The sequence below is a fragment of the Psammomys obesus genome, unplaced genomic scaffold, assembly GCF_907164565.1.
Source record: "Psammomys obesus unplaced genomic scaffold, mPsaObe1.curated_primary_1811, whole genome shotgun sequence".
Classification (NCBI taxonomy): domain Eukaryota; kingdom Metazoa; phylum Chordata; class Mammalia; order Rodentia; family Muridae; genus Psammomys; species Psammomys obesus.
This window is the reverse complement of record NW_026596040.1, coordinates 25447771-25466473: the sequence shown is the minus strand read 5'-3', so window position 1 is coordinate 25466473 and position 18703 is coordinate 25447771. Positions and strand designations below refer to the sequence as shown.

At 43.0% G+C, this 18703-nt stretch overlaps 1 protein-coding gene across 1 annotated transcript in view; it reads left to right on the top strand.

The window, feature by feature from the left end:
* Atp8b1 (ATPase phospholipid transporting 8B1) overlaps positions 1-18703 on the top strand; it is a 125719-nt gene that overhangs the window by 94194 nt on the left and 12822 nt on the right. Inside the window, exons 14-22 of the mRNA XM_055622703.1 lie at positions 291-334; positions 1324-1480; positions 4344-4532; positions 5582-5694; positions 7405-7569; positions 8709-8820; positions 10054-10129; positions 13861-13993; positions 14343-14631. Of these exons, the coding sequence (XP_055478678.1) occupies positions 291-334; positions 1324-1480; positions 4344-4532; positions 5582-5694; positions 7405-7569; positions 8709-8820; positions 10054-10129; positions 13861-13993; positions 14343-14631 (1278 nt within the window). The remainder of the gene's footprint in view (positions 1-290; positions 335-1323; positions 1481-4343; positions 4533-5581; positions 5695-7404; positions 7570-8708; positions 8821-10053; positions 10130-13860; positions 13994-14342; positions 14632-18703) is intronic.

The window sequence follows — 18703 nt, the reverse complement described above, 5'->3', positions numbered from 1 at the left end:
TTCTTAGAATTATTGATGTATTTATTTAGTTAGTTTTTCAGATGGGATATCACCCTATAGCTCAGGCTCCCCTTGACCCATGATGATTCTACTTCAAGCCTTCTAAATGCGTGGCTTATAGGCATGAGCCATCAATGCCTGGGTCTAATACTCTTCTCTTTTTCATTTTCTTTCTAATTCTTTAACCCCAGAACCATCCAAAACCAAGGGTGAAATCAGACACTACAACTGCGTTAGCAGATCCAAGTAGGGTTGCTCTGTACACAGACTCAACTTGTTTTGTTTCTTAGGAGACCATCGAGATGCTTCTCAGCACAGCCACAGCAAAATAGAGGTGAGTGGTCCTGGGAAAGCAGCTGTTTGGTTATATTTCCTCCTCAGGCTGCTGGAAGGAACTGCCTCGGATTGGGGCGTAAGGCAGCAGAAACGTTATCTTTGCACAGTTCTGGAGACTGGAATCCAGATGTTGGTCTCTCCAAAAGTCCTAGAGGAGGCTTCATCCTGGCTTCTCCCTAGCCTCTGGTCATTGCCAACGGTCCTGACACCAGGCTACAGTCTGCTCTTGTCATGTGGGTTTCTCTGCCGTCACGTGTTTGGCTCTATCCATATTTGTCTCTTACAAGGACGTCCGCCTTTCCACCCTAATCCACATGACCTCTTCTTAACTTGGTTAGATTTACAGAGCAAATAAGGTCACATTCACAGGCACAGGTTGGGACGCCAACACGCCTGTGAGGGAGAACACAATTCAGCTCACCATAGTGTGCCTTTTGTTTTAGGCAAAATCTTCCTAAGACTTGGGACAAGAAAGAGGGGGCCTAAGGAGATGGTTTAGCAGGTAAAAGCAATTGCTGCTCCTCCAGAGGACCCGGGTTCAATTCCAGCACACATACAGCAGCTTACAGCCATGGGTAACCCCAGTTCCAAAAGATCAGACACTCCCTTACCCACTTCTGACCTCCATGGGCACCAAGCATATTCCATATATGTCCATGTTGCCAGAACACTCATACACAGAAAATAAAAAAAGAATGTGCTAAAATCCCAAGGTGACTATAACATAATTAAAAATTTTTAAAACTTGGCTACAAAGAAAATGGAATATCAGTTATTGATACAGATTTTTAAACCATTTGTTTGTACGTATGTGTGTGCATGTGTGGAGGTTCAAGAATAACTGTGTGGATCCCAGGTATCAGTGTCATTCTTGGGTTGCCAGCCTTGGCAGCAAGCGCTTTGGCCCCGTGAGCCACCTTGCTGTCTTTAATACCTGTTTTTTTGTTTTCATTAATGGCACTTTCTTTCCCTTTCCACTTTGTTCAGGTCGTGGATTTCAGCTGGAACACATTTGCCGATGGAAAGCTTGCCTTTTACGACCATTACCTTATTGAGCAAATCCAGTCAGGGAAAGAGCCAGAAGTTCGGCAGTTCTTCTTCTTGCTTTCCATCTGCCATACAGTCATGGTGGAAAGAACTGACGGTGAGTGCTCCTCTAGAGGCCACTTTTGGAGCTGACAGGTGACTCGTTTTAATCATTTTATTTCATTTCATTTTGGGGTAGGACTGGACTGGAAAAGTGCTTGTATGCTAGACAAATGCTTCTTGCAGCTCCAGAAAACCTTCTTACTTCTCAGGGTTGGCGGCTGATTTAGTTATAGCTCTGAATGGGTTATCACTTTGTAAAAAAAAAAAAAAATCTGTTAAAAGATATGGTTGGTAGCCTGGTGAGATGGCTCAGCCGGCACAGGAACTTACTACCAAGCCTGCCAACCTGAGTTTGATCCCCAGGATCCACATAGTAAGAGAGAACAGATTTTTATTGTACAAGTTCTTCTCTGACTTCTGTCTGACCTCCATATGCGTGCTAGACACACACACCACAGATACACATACATGCACACATAATAATAGAATAATAGTAATTAATAATCAATTTTTTAAATGGTTGACTATTGAATAAAATAACTTAAATTTTTTCCTTCTACAAATTTTTATGGAGAATGTATAATCAGGCTTTATCTGTATCGTGAATGGGCTTCAAACTTAAGCATTATTTTCTACAAATTCAGATGTCTGCTTTTGTTCTTGAGCTTAAAATTATTTGGAACTTATATTAGATCAGCCAAAACCTGGGCCTCTTTACTCATTTGATGGAACAAGATTAAAGAGAATTTGTGAGTGGACAGCAAGGAACTCTTTTTTTTTTTAATTTTTTATTAATTACACTTTATTCACTTTGTATCCCCCCTGTGGTTCCCTCCCTCCTCCAATCCCAATCCCTCCCTTCCTCCACCCTCTGCATGCATGCCCCTCCCCAAGTCCACTGATAGGGGAGGTCTTCTTTTCCTTCCTTCTGATCCTAGTCAATCAGGTCTCATCAGGAGTGGCTGCCTTGTCTTCTTCAGTGGCCTGGTAACGCTGCTTTCCCCTCAGGAGGAGGTGATCAAAGAGCAGGCCAATCAGTTCATGTCAGAGACAGTCCCTGTTCCTATTACAATGGAACCCACTTGGATACTGAACTGCCATGGGCTACATCTGTGCAGGGGTCTTATGTTATCTCCATGCATAGTCCTTGTTTGGAGTATCAGTCTTAGAAAAGACCCCTGCGCTCAGAATTTTTGGTTCTGTTGCTCTCCTTGTGGAGTTCCAACAGATCTTACTGTTGCAGTTTGTGCCAGCTTTGTCAGAGGAAACCTAGACAGTGAAAACTAGTTATTTTATCATACATGGACATAAATTCTCTAATTGTCTAGATGGACAAATGCATCATGGAAAGAGTAAAAGGCGCATACTTCAGTCTATTCTCCCTTTTTACTTCAGTCCCCACAGAGCCTCTCATGGAGTCCCAACACTGATGTTTCATATGTAGTGATAGGAAACACTCCTGTGAAGGCATACATGGAATACTACCTCTCAGCAAGTCTCCGAGAAATCCATTCTTCAAGGATGAAACAAATCAGTAAAGCAAAAGAGCACAGTTCAAGCAGGAGGGGTCTGGGAGAGGGGCTGTTTGTGGCAGCGTGGGAAATAACAGAAGGGGGGAGAATGCCAAAGTGGGGTTCAGTGTCTGGCTAGCCAAGCAAATATGACTTTTAGAACCGGACCTGAGTTCAGAGCAAGAAGTGGCTGGAGCCATCATTCCAGCCCCACATTTTTGTTTTTATTGTGGCAGCATCCATCGATGGGTCTGTTAAGAAAAGCTTTGGGGTTGCCTCTAAGAGTACAATTAAAGAAAGTTTTCTTCAGAGGCATGTTTGGCCCTCCACATTTCTCCTGCAGGTATAAAAGTGAGAGTTGGATTGGATCTCAAATGTTCTTCCAAGTCTGTGATTCCACAACCGGAACATTTTCCTTTAATAATGAAAACATCAATGTTTGGGCTGCAGATAGGTTTGCCCAACCCATGGAGACTCCACCACCTTTCATTATTTTGTTTCCTTTCTCTGTCAATATTAGGGAGATATTTATGTCCCAGCTAAGTGAAAACATTGAAGAAAGATGCTCTGTTCTCACTGCTGCTTGCATAGCACTGGGCAAACAGTGCTGGCATGCGTGTCTTTGCACAGGACCCGGCTGTAGGCAAGCACGCCCGTGACTTCCAGTGTGTGGCTTTCTGGAAAATAGCTATCTGTTACAAACTGGAAAGTGATTAGTACTGGCATGAGCAGGACCAGTGGCGTCTGTAGTTCCAGCTCTTCTGGAGGGAAGATGGCATGAGCTGAAGACCCGCTTGAAGAGCACAGTGACACCCCCCGTACATACACACACACACACACACACACACACACATACACCCCAAGATTGAAAGAAACAAAAACAGAGTAAAAATGCTGACTTGATAGGAATGAATTCTCTGAGCCAACATGAGAAAGGGTTCCATCTACAGCTGCTGGCCCTGGAGCATTCTACCCTTCTAGATACACTGAAGGGAAGACGCTGCCAGCACATCTGTGCCCTGTGTTCTCATTGAAAAACTAAATGCCTTTTTCTGTAAAACTGGCTGTGGAAATGCTTTTCCTTCTATTTTGAGGCAAATTAATTAGGGACAGGAAACAAACAATTTACCATATATATATATATATAGTATATAATTATATATATATACCATATATATATATTCTTCCTTTAAGTATAACATATGACAAACACATATACATCATTGCACAGCTCGGTAAATGGGTCCTTATAGCAAACACCCAGGTTTATAAGATATCCTATAAACACATACACACATACACACACGTTTTTTACATGCATACTCAGTGATGATTACAACTTTATTTTTAAGGACCAGAAATTTTGGAAATAAACCAAATAGCATTTCTTTTGCATTCCCTCCTCAGGTCAAATCAACTACCAGGCAGCCTCTCCTGACGAAGGTGCCCTGGTGAATGCCGCCAGGAACTTTGGCTTTGCCTTCCTCGCCAGGACGCAGAACACCATCACCGTCAGTGAACTGGGCACAGAAAGGACCTACAGTGTGCTTGCCATTTTGGACTTCAACAGCGACCGGAAGCGGATGTCTATCATCGGTGCGTCTCTACCTCGGGCTCTACGAGTCCTCAACTCCATGCGCCTTTTCTGCATTTTTCTCAGTGGTGCTTCAGTAAAGGACATGAATCGACAACTGACTTCTGAAAGGTGTCCAGATTTACTGAAGCTGGTGTCTCTCTGTTCTTCCCTCTGCTGCTGCTCACGAGGACGGCGGTGGCCTTCCTGAATCCGCAAATGTGGTTGGCGTTCCCTGGCCTTAAGCCCTTGAGCTGTGAAGTCTGAAGTAGCTGGAGAAGCACAGCCAACAGTGCTGGCCCAGACCTAGCAATCGTTTACTTTTGTCTCCTGCCAACGCTTCTCTGCTTGAGGCTGGGAAAGGAAGGCCCCAACAGGAAAGGCCACCAGACGGAGATGAGGGTCTCAAGACATTCTGTATTTGAATTTCTTTTTCTAAGTTACTTGAAATAACTTCCAACCTACAGGAAAATTATGAGGCTGGTTGGTGGTACTTTCCTGTGTTCATTAATTCTACCAGTTTTTAACATCGTCTCCAGCTTCTTTGTCAGTTTGATTACAGACAGAGGTGACTGTCTTCTGAACTGCTTGAAAGTAAATTACAGGTCCAATACTTCTTCCTTCCCATGTATGCATTAGAGGTATTCCCTACCAGCAAGAAGGGCAGATGCATGCAAGTAGTCAGAATCAGAAACTTGCGCTGATACAGCAGCATGCCCTGCAACCAACAGCGCACAACATGGTGTGAGCTTAAAGACAGGAAGGAAAGAGTCCTATGGGTCAGTGTGGAAAAAAAAAAAAAAAAACTGTGTGGAAGGTATTAGTTTTCATAAGACATTGCACATAGTATGGAGCCTGTAAATGCTTGTTAAAAGGATATAGAAAACTAAAGTGACCTGGAATGAATGATTTCATATGTGTTTCATTACTTCATTCCATGAAGGTGGTAGCCTGCCAACTTTGTTGAGGAAAGCACTTCAATTCACGTGACACATGTGGGTTTTTTTATTATTATTATTAATTAAGAAACCAAGCCTAACTTTATCATTGCTTTTCCTTCCCTTGCTTCCAGTAAGAACCCCGGAAGGCAGCATCAGGCTGTATTGTAAAGGTGCGGACACCGTCATTTATGAACGACTCCACCGGATAAATCCCATGAGGCAAGAAACGCAGGACGCCCTGGATGTAAGTCTCACTTCTGCTCTTTCTGCGAGAGATCCCGCTCCTGCCTTCGAGGACTGTCTCTCCAACCATGTGAAAACTGTGCTTGCGGTTAGCAAACCCTCACTTCGCTCTGGTGTCACGGGCAGGAAACACCAAAGTAGGAACATAATGGGCCATCGTTTGGCTTTTGCTGCCAACGTCCCAGAAAATGACGCCCTTTCTTAGCATCCGAGTCTTACAGGGCTGATGCAGGGGAATAATAACTCATCACTCATTAACCCAGTGAGCTTAAGCAAGGGGCAGCTGCTCTGAGCTGTAGACTTAATGCCTCTATGGTCACCAAGAGTTTTACCCAACTCTAGATATAGAGTGAAGGAAAGAAAGCATTTCTATGTATGTCAGGATAATGAAGCAAAGTATTGGATCCCTGAGTTCTGATACCTTTGCTGTAACATTTATAGTCCATCGCTGCAAAACATTGGCTTAGGGACCTCCATGCTTACTCCCTATTGAGCTACTAGATGTATCTGAAACTCGCACTTTGGGAACTTCCCACCACTTCTGCTTTAGGTTTATATGGTGGTGGTGAGATCCTGAGGAGATCCATTAGAACAGTGTCCTTTTTCTGCCTTCTTACCGATCTTGTGTCTTTGGAATGAATACTTATAATACTGTATGAAGCATCAGTCTCCATGTGAAGAGTGAAGGGAAAAGTTCTGCTGTGACAGAATGTTGCAAGAGAGAGCCCAGTTTCCTGTAGTAAGTAGGTCCTCAGGAAATGGTTGTTTCAGTCAGCCAACGCCCTTTGGAGAGAAGCCTGGTAAGTGTGATATTTACCGAGTAGGGTCGTACTTTCAGGTTATACCTATTGACAATGAGTGCGTTCTCGTGAGAATAGAGCAAAGCTGGTGTGATCAACGACATGAAGATCCTTCCAAAGAGTCTTTGGAAGCCAGCCTGTGGTTGAGCCTGCTCTGCTGTCTTAGCTATAGAAGATGGGACTTTGAAGTGAAGACCTTACTGGTTTAGATAGAAAACTGTGTGAACCTGCTCATCACATTTCCAGATACCCTTTTCGTTGACGCGTGATATAGCTGGATATAGCGTGATATATTGGCAATTTTAGAATTTGGTTTTGGTTTCAGTGTTTGGCTGAGAATTCATAGTTGATTGGACTTGAGACACAGTTTGAAGGAAGGAGTTCTGAATTTGCCAAGTCTCTGTGTACACCATGATCACACTCTTATTTTGTTAGCCATTAAGAGCAAAGAGTTTGCTTGTTTTGTGACTTGATTTAAAAGAAAGGCAGACTTTTCTTTGCTTCATCTAATTTGGGTGCTAGAAATATAGTACAGAGAACCCCTGAGATGCTTAGAAAAACAAAATCAACTAGAACGCCAAGTTTAATCTCGCTATACAATCCTTCATAGCCCGTGGGCTCTGTAAATTCTCTTAATATAATACCTCAATGTAAGGTTTCATACTTAGTCTACAGAAAAGTAAATCAAGAATGGTTCTTGGGACCCTATGAGATGGCTCAGCAGGAAAAGGCACTTGCCTCCAGGATGGATGGATCCCACACATGTGCCGTGGTGTGCGTGTGTGCATGTATGAACTCATACCTGTGTGCGTACACACACATAGAGCATAAATGTAGTTTTTAAAATGAATCTTTTGAAATGTAATTATTCTTTGAAATGTAACTATTCTTTTGTCCTCTAAATAAAACAGATCTTTGCAAGTGAAACTCTCAGAACCCTGTGCCTGTGCTACAAGGAAATTGATGAAAAAGAATTTGCAGAATGGAATAAGAAGTTTATGGCTGCCAGCGTGGCCTCGACCAACCGGGATGAAGCTTTGGATAAAGTGTATGAGGAGATTGAGAAGGATTTGATTGTGAGTTCAGCCCTAATAACTTTCTCCCTGATATTTTTAAGACTTTACATCTTTGGTTTATCATGGTTTGGAGACAGTTCTGTGATGTGCTCAGTTGGTACAGATAGCGACATCATATGAAATTTTCTTGTTCAGAAAACAAAATAAAAGTTAATATCATAGAACAGAAACCAAAAGAGAAAACACTTGGGTTTTTTTGTTAGTTTGTTGGTTTTGGTTTTTTGGGTTTTGGTTCTTGTTTTTGGTTTGTTTTTTTGAGGCAGGTTTCTTGCTATACTGCCATGGCTGGCCTAGCACTCACTTTGTGGTTCAGACTAGCCTTGAACTCAAAGCGGTAGAGAAATTTCATTTGGTATTTAAACGGCAACAAACTAGCAATTAGTGGTTTTATTGAGAAAATCACTAAAGCAATTTAATTTAAACTATGGAAAAGTTTATAACAAAACAATTAAAATGTTTCCAATATCATACAGGGTTTTCTTGAATTTTTTAACATTTACTTATTTGTGTACATGAATATTTGCATGTATGCCTGCATGACAGAAAAGGGTGTCAGATTCTAGGTAGTGAGCCACCATGGGGTTGCTGGGAATTGAACTCAGGACTCTGGAAGAGCAGCCAGTGTTCTTATCTGCTGAGCCATCTCTCCAGTCCCAGCTTTCTTGAATTTATATTAACGGAGATAATCAACAAAAGGGTAATGCTGCCTTTAGCTTGAGAAACAGGCTTATGTTCATCCAGCCCAAAACACAAGGAAAGTGGGTCTTTAACATCATGTACTTTTTTTATTTTGGGAGAGGCACTCATCATGTAGCCCAGGCTAGCTTCTAATGGGCTAGCTTCTAATGTGGATGAGCCTCCCACCTCTGCCTCCTTAGTGCTAGGTTTTCAGGGTCAGGCCCCACCCAACCTGTGTCTAGACTTGCCCTTTCTGCCTTGGTGAACTAAATCCTTTAAGGAGCACATTTTCAGATACTTTGGTTTGAGACGAGTAGGCAGTGTCCCAGCTCTCGATGGAGGTGCCAGCCGTTGCCATCAGAGCACCAGTCAGCCTGCAGGACTAGCTCTTCTTCTTACAAGTTGGCAAACTGCACACAATGACATTTTCACATGCTAATTTTTTAAAATCTCTGTTCCAGCTCTTGGGAGCTACCGCTATTGAAGACAAGCTACAGGATGGAGTTCCAGAAACCATCTCCAAACTTGCAAAAGCTGACATTAAGATCTGGGTGCTCACAGGAGACAAAAAGGGTAATTCGTCATGTGGGGGTGCATCTACTCAGACATGATAGTTATAGCTGCTGTTTCCTTTGCCCGAGATGACCTTTGCAGACTCCACACCCTGTGGGAGTGGAGCTGGTCCCTCCTCTTAAAAACCCTCCTCCTTCTCCAGCCCCCACTGACTGCATCCTTCCCTCAGCAGAACAGGTTGTTTCTTAGGATTTAAGCCTGGTTTTGTCTCATCTCTGCAACTAGAGGTGAGCTCCTATTCGGGAAAGGCCATGCCCTGTCCCTGCTGTCTCTCCAGCGAATGGCTGTCTGCTATTTGTTGAGCATAGACTAAAACAACAAAAACAACAAAAAGCTGCCACAGCTTTGGTTTTTCCTGCCTATCCCATGTCTTCAAAATCATAGCAAACATTTTATGCGCTAGGAAATTGTTAGCATTGAAACGTAGAGCTGAATGGGTCATTGCTCAGTGCTGATGCTTTATTCTCCAAGCCCTCCTCCGAAGATTGCTGTCTCTTGCTCCAATACTCTCCCAAGGGAAGCACAACCCTGGCCTTTGACAAAGACCTAATGGGTGTTAATGGAAAAAAGGAAAAGGCAACTTCAGCAGCAGCCCTGTGAGGGTTCATGGAAACAGTCATTTTCTCCCTAACCCTTAACTTGTGTGATTAAGCCACGGGGTATGAATGGACTCATTATATATAACCAGCTTCTGGGCTTGATGGCACAGTACATTTGATTGTTAAGAGTGTCTCAAACTAGACTTTGACTTATTTCATTGCAGAGAAAAGTTATTCTTCTTTATGTGGTTTTGTTGCTTGGCTACAGAAAAACAGCATATTTGATTGACTGTGGTTATGCTCTCGAGTTGAAAATGTTATCTAGAAATCCCTCAAAGGCTTAAAATCTGAAACTCTTTGAGCCCTGAGATGGTGCCACCTGACCTCCTGATACACAGGTCACAGTCAAAATGCATGCAGTTTCTATAAAGCTGCGTAAGTGATTTGTATAAAATTGCTCTCAGGCTGTGTGTATAAGGTTCATCTGGAATAGAAGAGATTTCATGTTTAGGCTTTCAGGCTTGCATTCCATCCTCTAGATAAGGTGTGTGTGTGTGTGCACGCGCACGCTCGTGCACACACTCCAAAGTCCAAAATCTCAAACACTTCTGGTCCCAAGCATTTCAGATAAGGGATACTTAACACAGTTTAGATAAGTAGAAATAACAGTTGACTTAATTCTAATCTGTTGCAGAAACTGCGGAAAACATAGGCTTTGCCTGTGAACTTCTGACAGAAGACACTACTATCTGCTATGGGGAGGACATAAAGTAAGTACCCATCAGGGAAGGGTGTAAATTAAGTACCTGCTGTGGCTGGACATAAGCTAAGTGCCTGCTTTGGGAGGGCTGGACCTGCAGGAAGTACTGGACCCGCAGCAGGTAAGGATATAGTACCTCGGATTCTTTGTTTGTTTGTTTTTTAACAAAGTCAAGATGAGATGCAGAAGGCAGAAAATCCAAAGAGATTGGAACTAGACCATGTCCTTGGGTCTCTTTCTTATGTTCAAATGAAACAGGCATTCCTGTGTGTTACCATGGCTCAGCTCATTTTGAACAAATCCCAGTCTTAGGGTGGGGGCCCAGGAGTTTTAAGGAACCATTTTTCTCTATTCTTTAGAAACACTCTTTATTTGTCTACTGCAAAAACAAAGCAAAACAGTGAGCCTGGGAGTGCAGGTGCCCGCAGCCATACCCAGCTTTCCACGTGAGGGCTGGGCATCCAAACTCAGGTCTTCATGTCCATATAACCCATCTCCCAACCCCGTAGCTAGCAAATTAATATGAATTATGTTTATGTCCATTTTCTAGCAACTTCATCTTTTGAAAGAGGTTTAAAAAAAAAAGTCCCAGAATGAATGTTTCAGTGAGTTATATCATATATAACTTTTATTGGTAGCCTCTAGGAGAACATGCCTGATATTCCAAGCCATGGCTTACACTGGGACATTCATTGGCCACTCACCAGTTCCATCAGACCTGGAAAGGTGTAATGTGAAGGCACAGTCTTATTACAGGCTGAGAGTGTTCCTATGATGCATTTACTGCTGGCTTAATCGCTCCGCTTATTCCTCAAGCGTGTTTTTCCTCACAGTCTTGTCTAATGGCACTAAGTAAAATTGAGCTGTTAATGCTCATCTGCTGTGAGTTCTAACCCAGGATGGAGTTGGTGGGCCGTTCTAATGCAGACAGCCATCTCTGTAAGACATTCCAGCGCATCAGGCAGTTTGCTAAGGTAGACAAAGCTAGCAGTTTTGTGGTCTAAATCCCTTCTGTTTGAAAAAGAAAGAAAAAAAAAGCAAAGCACATAAACCATGCCTCTTTGAACTTGCAAGTTTTTTTTCTTTTTAAATACCAGCAAGCATGCTTCCTTAAGTGGTTTTTGATTTAAAGCATTTTGGTTCAATACCATATGGCTTTATTTAGTTTTTATACATAGGGCACATTTGATAACATTTTCCATCTCTCTTTTGAAAGTGTCAGATTGGGTCTAAGCCGAAATAAACGACAAGTTTATACAGACTTCAAATTTCACGATCATTTTTTTCAGCCAACTTTCCATCTGTAAGGAGATGAGCCGTCCTTCTAGATGGCTCGTTGAAATGATGGTTCCCATCAAATAGTTTGAGTAGGCATAGTCATGCATTGGTCTCCTGCAGTCTCTCAATGACTTGTAGTACTCAACCATTTTGAACGTGAAAGTAAAAATGAAAATGAAATTGATGTGGAGAGAAGTTAATACCTAATCCTCTGAGCAGTGCTTCTTAAGGTTTTGTTTTATTGATAATGATGATGATACATGCCATATGTGGAAGAGGTCAGAGGACCACTGACTCAGTTCTCTCCTTCTGCCTCTACATAGTTTTCATGGGTTCTGGGGGAACAAACTTTGGCTTGTACAACAGACATCTTTGCTCACTGAGCCATCTCACTGGCCTTGGCGCAGTGGTTCTGAGATTGATTTTTGCCTTTCAAGCACCATTGACAGTGTCTGCAGACTTCTTTGGTGGGTGTAGGAAGAGGGTCCTAACTGGGCAGAAGCTAGGACTATGTTAAACCTTACAGAAAGGATATATTTTATAGCAGGTGACCATGTAGGGTGGAGAATTATCTGGCTCAAGATGCCAATAGTGCCAAGGTTGAGAACCTGCTTCTGAAGGTGAAGAGTAATTAATGGTGGTGTGTGTTTAATGGGAAAACATCAGGCTGAGTGGGGAGCCCTGAATCCTCTTACCAGATTTTCCGTTGGCTCCCTACAAGTAAAAATCACATCACCTCTTTCTGCCTTCGTTTCCTGATTTGTAGAATGAGGTGGTTGGCCTCTTCCATTCTAAAACTCTCTGGTTCACTTTTCCCATCATATGGAAATGTTATGATAATTTACTGATTTAAAGCAATAAGAAGGCTGAGGAGGTGGCTCAGCAGTTGAGAATACATACTGCTCTTGCAGAGGACCTGAGGTCAGCTCCCTGTACCCATGTTAGGCATATCAGGAACCCACATATATGTGACAAACATTCACACATACACATACCTATACATAACTAAAAATAAAAATAAAACTTAAAAAAAAAATAAAGCAGTGATACCAGATGGTGGTGGCACACACCTTTAATCCCAGTACTTGGGTGACAGAGCCAGGGGGTTATCTCTGAGTCCCAGGCCAGCCTGATGTACAGAGCAAGTTCCAGGACAGCCAGGGTTGCACACAGAAACTCTGTCTCAAAAAAAAAAAAAACAATTAAAGCACTTCTAATTTTGAAAAGCAGATATAATTCTGAGAATGTGGAAATAAGCTTTTTTCTACTATACAGTAGAGTAATGAAATTCACATTGAGACTGCCTCCCTTCTCTTGCTTATGTTACCTGTATCATTATCTGGGTCTTTGACAAGTGGTAAAATACCAAAGACGCGGTGCCCGTGGTGGAGGAGTCAGCACTGAGACATTTCTTCACACTGTGGCCAAGGGGCACACAGAAGCGCTCAGCATCGTGAACTGTTAGGAACAGGCAGCTCAAAGCCACAGAGCGTGATTTATTCCGGGATGGCCAGAAAAGAAAGAAAGACACATAATAACAAGTGCAGGGTGGCTGGGAAGATCAAGGCTGAGGTGTGCGTCAGTGGCCTGAAGTGTGTGTGGCTGCTAAGTGCTGGTGAGGCTGCAAGGAGTGGAACACTGGCTGGCAGGCGTGGGTGGAGCGAGAGCATGTGAACATGGTATGGGCATTAAAAAAACCAGAATTTTCGTATTGTTCAGGAGTCCTACCCTGGGTACTGACTCAGAAGAATTGAAAGCAGCCACGTTTATATAGCGGTGTTCACAACAGCCAAGAGATAGAAGCAACCTGCGTGTCCATTAAAGTATGATTTGGATAAACAAAAATCCACATGTCCAGACAGTGGAATGTCACTTACCCTTCCAAAGGGAAGACAGTATGATATATTGTTGTATATAGCATTGATGGACTTGAAGCCATCAGTGACATGAGCCAGTCACAAAACAGGTGAGCCTGACAGACTGACTGCCCAACATGTGAATAGTCCCAGCACCACTGAACGACACACTCAACGGTGTGAAAAATGTCCCGCTGGGTACGTTGTAGACCAGGCTGGTCTTGAACTCACAGAGAGCCACCTGCCTCTGCCTCCCAGAGTGCTGCGATTAGAGACATGTGCCACAGTGCCTGGCTGGTAGTGTATATCTTTAATCCTAGCACTTGGATTAAATATATGTATTTGAGACAGAGTTTCACTGTTATCCCTGGTAGGTATGGAACTTACTATATAGACCAACCGGCCTTGAACTTACCAATTCCCCTGCCTCTGCCTCCGAAGTGCTGGGATTAAAGGTATGCACTACCATGCCTGGCCCTAGACTTTAATATATAATATATTATATGTATATACACACACACACATATATATATATGTGTATATATATATATTAAAGAGAGCCTTTTATAGTCATGTGTTTTAAATACTTCAATTTCTTTTCTCCTAGTTCTCTTCTTCACACCAGGATGGAGAATCAAAGAAACAGGGGTGGAGTCTCTGCGAAATTTGCACCCCCTGTGTATGAACCCTTTTTTCCACCTGGAGAAAACCGGGCCTTAATCATCACTGGCTCTTGGTTGGTGTGTATCAGTAGTGTATCTTCACCTGTCACTCAAACAAATCCATTGGGACCATTCTTGACGGTGTTGCATGTCAGTTCCTGTCAGTCTAAAAGTCTATTAGCCTGTGAAAACAAGTGTGACTTTTCTAAGTTTGAGTCTTAGTGTTAGAGAGTACTTAAAGGGGATTAGAGCAAAATGGTGAAAATGATTTTCCAGGTATTTCAACAAGTGTAAGTCTTTTTGTCAGAGCAGTATAATCAGTGTTATAACCCACAACCTTTCCTTCCCATGACTCAAATCTTGGGAGTGGTACTCTTGCTTTAAAAGCTAAGGTGGTCGGTGATGCTTTCTCCCTCCGGTGTCCCAGAATGAAATCCTTCTGGAGAAAAAGACCAAGAGAAGTAACATCCTGAAGCTGAAGTTCCCCAGGACGGAAGAAGAGAGGCGGATGAGGAGCCAGAGTAGGAGAAGGCTGGAAGAGAAGAAAGAGCAGCGGCAGAAGAACTTCGTGGACCTGGCCTGCGAGTGCAGTGCCGTCATCTGCTGCCGTGTCACCCCCAAGCAGAAGGCCATGGTGGTAGACCTGGTGAAGAGGTACAAGAAGGCCATCACACTGGCCATTGGAGACGGGGCCAATGATGTGAACATGATCAAAAGTGAGTTGTGTGTGGGTGGCTTGGGACACCCACTTTTCTGGACAGAGGTGGTAGGAATGAGAAGGGGTTGTGTCTTCCGCTCCCATGCCTGGGGCATCATACGTTAGACGTCACTGGAAGCATTTAGCCATGCCCTACCTTGACCTACTTTCAGGAAGCCTGCAGTATGTCCGACACGGGTGGGACTTGCTGAAAGTCAAGTAAGAGATGAACTATAGCTGGGAAAACCATTGTCTCCTTTATGTGCAGTGTGACCATTTTTTTCTCAGGATGGTTCGTCTCCCATACTCTGAAGGGCTTAACAAAAGAGCTTAATTTTAAACTTTTTGTCTATCATGATTAAGAACTTAGGTGCCCTGTAAATAAAATTGATTTTTTTTCCTTAATGCAATTTAAAAAAAACCTTGATATGCAATAAATTCTGCAGGAGATTTTAACTGCACTCAGCATGAGCTGTTAGCTCTCTCTGGTATTTATTTTAAGAATATGATTCTTCTTATGTAAGCTGTGAAAAAAGCATTCTACCACACTCTCATGGTCTTGATCTCCCTAGCAGACAGCCCATGGTCTTTTCTCCAGTTGGAGGATCTGAGCTACTCACCATGGAAGGACTATCATGGAGAGGCCTGGTTACACTGGCATTAGAGCGTGCAGACCAAAGCTGGGGTCCTCACCCATGTGTCCAATCCTGCTGCTGCTTTTTTTTTTTTTTTTTTTTTTTTTTTTTGACTATAGTATACTAGGTATCACAGGTAGATTATCTCCTAGCCAAACTACTTGGAATCAGAAATGTTTCAGATTTTGGAGACATTCCAAATTATGGGGGAAAATTACATTTGTTTTACTTTTTAAGTGTGCTCAGATCTTTTCACACATTGGAGCATATTAGATTTTGAGGTGTAGATGCTCAACTTTTAGTGCTGTGAAAGCACCCAAGCTGCCTTCACCTGAGTCTCTCTTTCCTACCAAACTCCTATGTCAACTGGCTTCAGCACAGGTCCATTTTCTCCTCTGAAACAAGAAAATTACCTTCTCTGTCTTCTAACTCTGTGATCTTACCTTGTTGCTGTTAGGTATTTTACAACTCACACGTCTATCTCTTTCTTTCCTCAGGGTCCTCTCTCCTTTCCTCCTTGGTCTGTGCTAAGAGTCTCCCAATCCTGTCTTCTTCAGCGGAAGCCATCTGTATGACGTATGTCTTCTTGCTTTTTACCAGTGCGCATATCTGTTGCCGGTTTCACCCCCCTCCACTCTCTGCTCTGTGCCCCATCCCATGGCACAGATGCCACTGCCTGCTCTGAATTAGATCCCTCCTTGCTCTCCTCTGTGGCCAGCTCTGGATTACTGTCCCATTTGTGTCCTTTTATGACTGTAACTACCTGTGTCAAGAGAATAACTCAAACATGATTTTCATTCAGTTACAATGTAGACCTTTAGATGTCCTGGAAGGGAAGAGGCCTTACAGACCTGTCACTTTATTAAATAATGGAACCTTCAAAGATTTCCTTCCTGGTTTTGCTGTCTGTCTTCGAGAAAGCATAGCAAGGGAATATAGCTAAACTCCATGAGGGCCCATTTTTCTGAAGTTGTTTAAAACTTTTATTTTAAATCTTCTATTTATTTATTTTATTTTATTTTATTTTATTTGTGTGTGTGTGTGTGTGTGTGTGTGTGTGTGTGTGTGTGTGTGTGTATGACTTAAGGAGCATCCATTTGGGATAAAAATACAGAAAACTGAGATCTCCTTAGAAGTTGTCCAAACAATATCTGTGCCTGTTTCTGTTTGTAAAAAGTTTTCTGCTGTATCAAGAACAATGTATACAGAGAGACAAAATTCCCATGTTCTCTCTCATATACAGATTCTAGCTTATAATGTTTATATGTGTGTGTGTAACTGGGCACAAGTGTAGGCCAGGTTATGGCATAGCCTGGGGTAGGAGGTTTTGAAGAACGTGGGGGCAGGCAGTAGGGCAAATGAGATGTAGACAGAAAGAAGACCGTGGGAAAGGGAAGAAGGGCACAGGGCTAGCACTCAGAGGAACAGGAAAGAAGAGGAGCTAGAGGAGAACCAACAGAAACATATTTTGTTTAAGAATGCCATAACAAAACTTAATGCTCTGTATGCTAATCTGAAGAACAATCTAAAAAGAACAATGTGCACTGAGCTAGCAAGATAGCCCAGCAGGTAAGGGAGCTTGCTGCCAAGCCTGGTGACCTGAATTCACGCTCTAGAACCTATAGTTAAAGGCCAGAACCAATTCCTGAAAGTTGTCCCGTGACCCCCACACATGTGCCCACCACACACAAAACCATACACACTCACACCCGCGCTCACACACTCCCTTGGGGTGATGATAATAACTTGTTGAGAGAGCAATATATGGAAAGGAGGGAGTGGAATCAAGGTGTTGAGAGTAATCTGACGGCAGCTGGTATGTTTCATGTGCTCTCATAGAAATACAGAACACGCCACCACACTTTTGCCCCTAGCAGCAATTTCACAGACTCCTGCCTGAAGATGTCTCACCCAGGCTGGGTGAGTGCTGCCTCTCCTTGGTCTTAGATCCTGAGAATACGCATCAATTGTGGGAGAAGAAATGAAGGCAGAAAGCTTTAAGGCTGTAATTAGTTTTGAGGGATTATGAAGGTGTGTTTACTAGCGGGACACACATCTTCTAGAACCCCCTTGAATACTTCCCACTTCTACCTTCCTTTCTTTTCTTTTCTTTTCTTTTCTTTTCTTTTCTTTTCTTTTCTATTTTCTTCTTTTTAAAAAGAGTCCAGAGTTCAATTAGTACTGCCGATACATGCATGGGTGTGGCCCACTGTACCTACTAGTAGCCACAGCCTTGAAGAAAAATTATTCCCCAACTCCCATCAGCCATCAACCAACTGGCAGTAGCTCCTTGGGTAGGGCTAAGACTTCACCAGCCCCTCGTTACCCATCCTGGAATTACTGACTGCTTGGATCTTTCTCGTACAAGTCTTAGACAGGTAACCACAGCTACCGTGAATCCACGAATGTAACAGACATGCCATCTTTTTTGTTCGGTTAGTTTAGTTTGGGGGGGGGGGGGTGTTTGTTTGGTTTTGGTTTGTTCAAGACAGGATTTCCCTGTGTAGCAGCCCTGGATGTCCTGGAACTCTCTTTGTAGACCAGGCTTGCCTGAACTCACAGAGATCCAGCTACCTATGCCTCCCAAGTGCTGGGATTAAGCCTGGTGACATGTATCTTGAAGGCAGTATTTCACAGAATTCCCTACGCATCCTCCAGTCTTATATTCTTCCTACTCATCTTTCCAGTGTTTCCTGAGGGTGTGAAAATAGATGTTCCATTCAGAGCTGAGCAGGCAACAGTCACTTACTCTCAGCACTTTGACCATTTATGAGTCTCTGCACCAATAGCTGCCCAGTGCAAAACCGAAACCAAAAAAGTCTCTGTCCAAAGTTGAGAGCAGCAACAGTTTATGGAAATTGATGTAATTGTTTAGAAGGCAACTAGACAACATGATCTTTTAGCAAAACAACAGTACTAGAGTCTGTGTTTAGATTTTAGCAGGAAACAGTGTTGCCTTAGAGTTCATTGGTCCTGAGTTACCCCCTGAGCTGTGTCAATGTGCCTTTTCACACACTGCTCCATGGATAAGTGAAAGGACTGGAGACCAGAGCCTAGGACAGAGTGTCTCTTTCCTAGAGTGGCTCTTGGCAGCCCACTGGGAATCTCAGCATTTCTCTCCGTTGCTTCTTCAGGGAGGAAAAGGCCCAAGGTTGGGTAAGAAAGCAGTTTGGCAAACACAACGGGTTGTAAGCACTATTTATGTGTTTTGAAAATACTTGTAAATCAGTAGATGAGGTCTAATTTGTTCATCCTTCCCTCTTCTCCCCTCCCCTCCCTCTTTGTTTCCTTCCTTCCAATTTCTTTTCCTTTTCCCTCCCTCCCCCTTTTATTCTTTTTCTCTCTCTCCCCCTCCTTCCTTCCTTCCTTCCTCCCTCCCTCCCTCCCTCCCTCCCTCCCTCCCTTTCTCTCTTTCTTTCTTTCTTTCTTTCTTTCTTTCTTTCTTTCTTTCTTTCT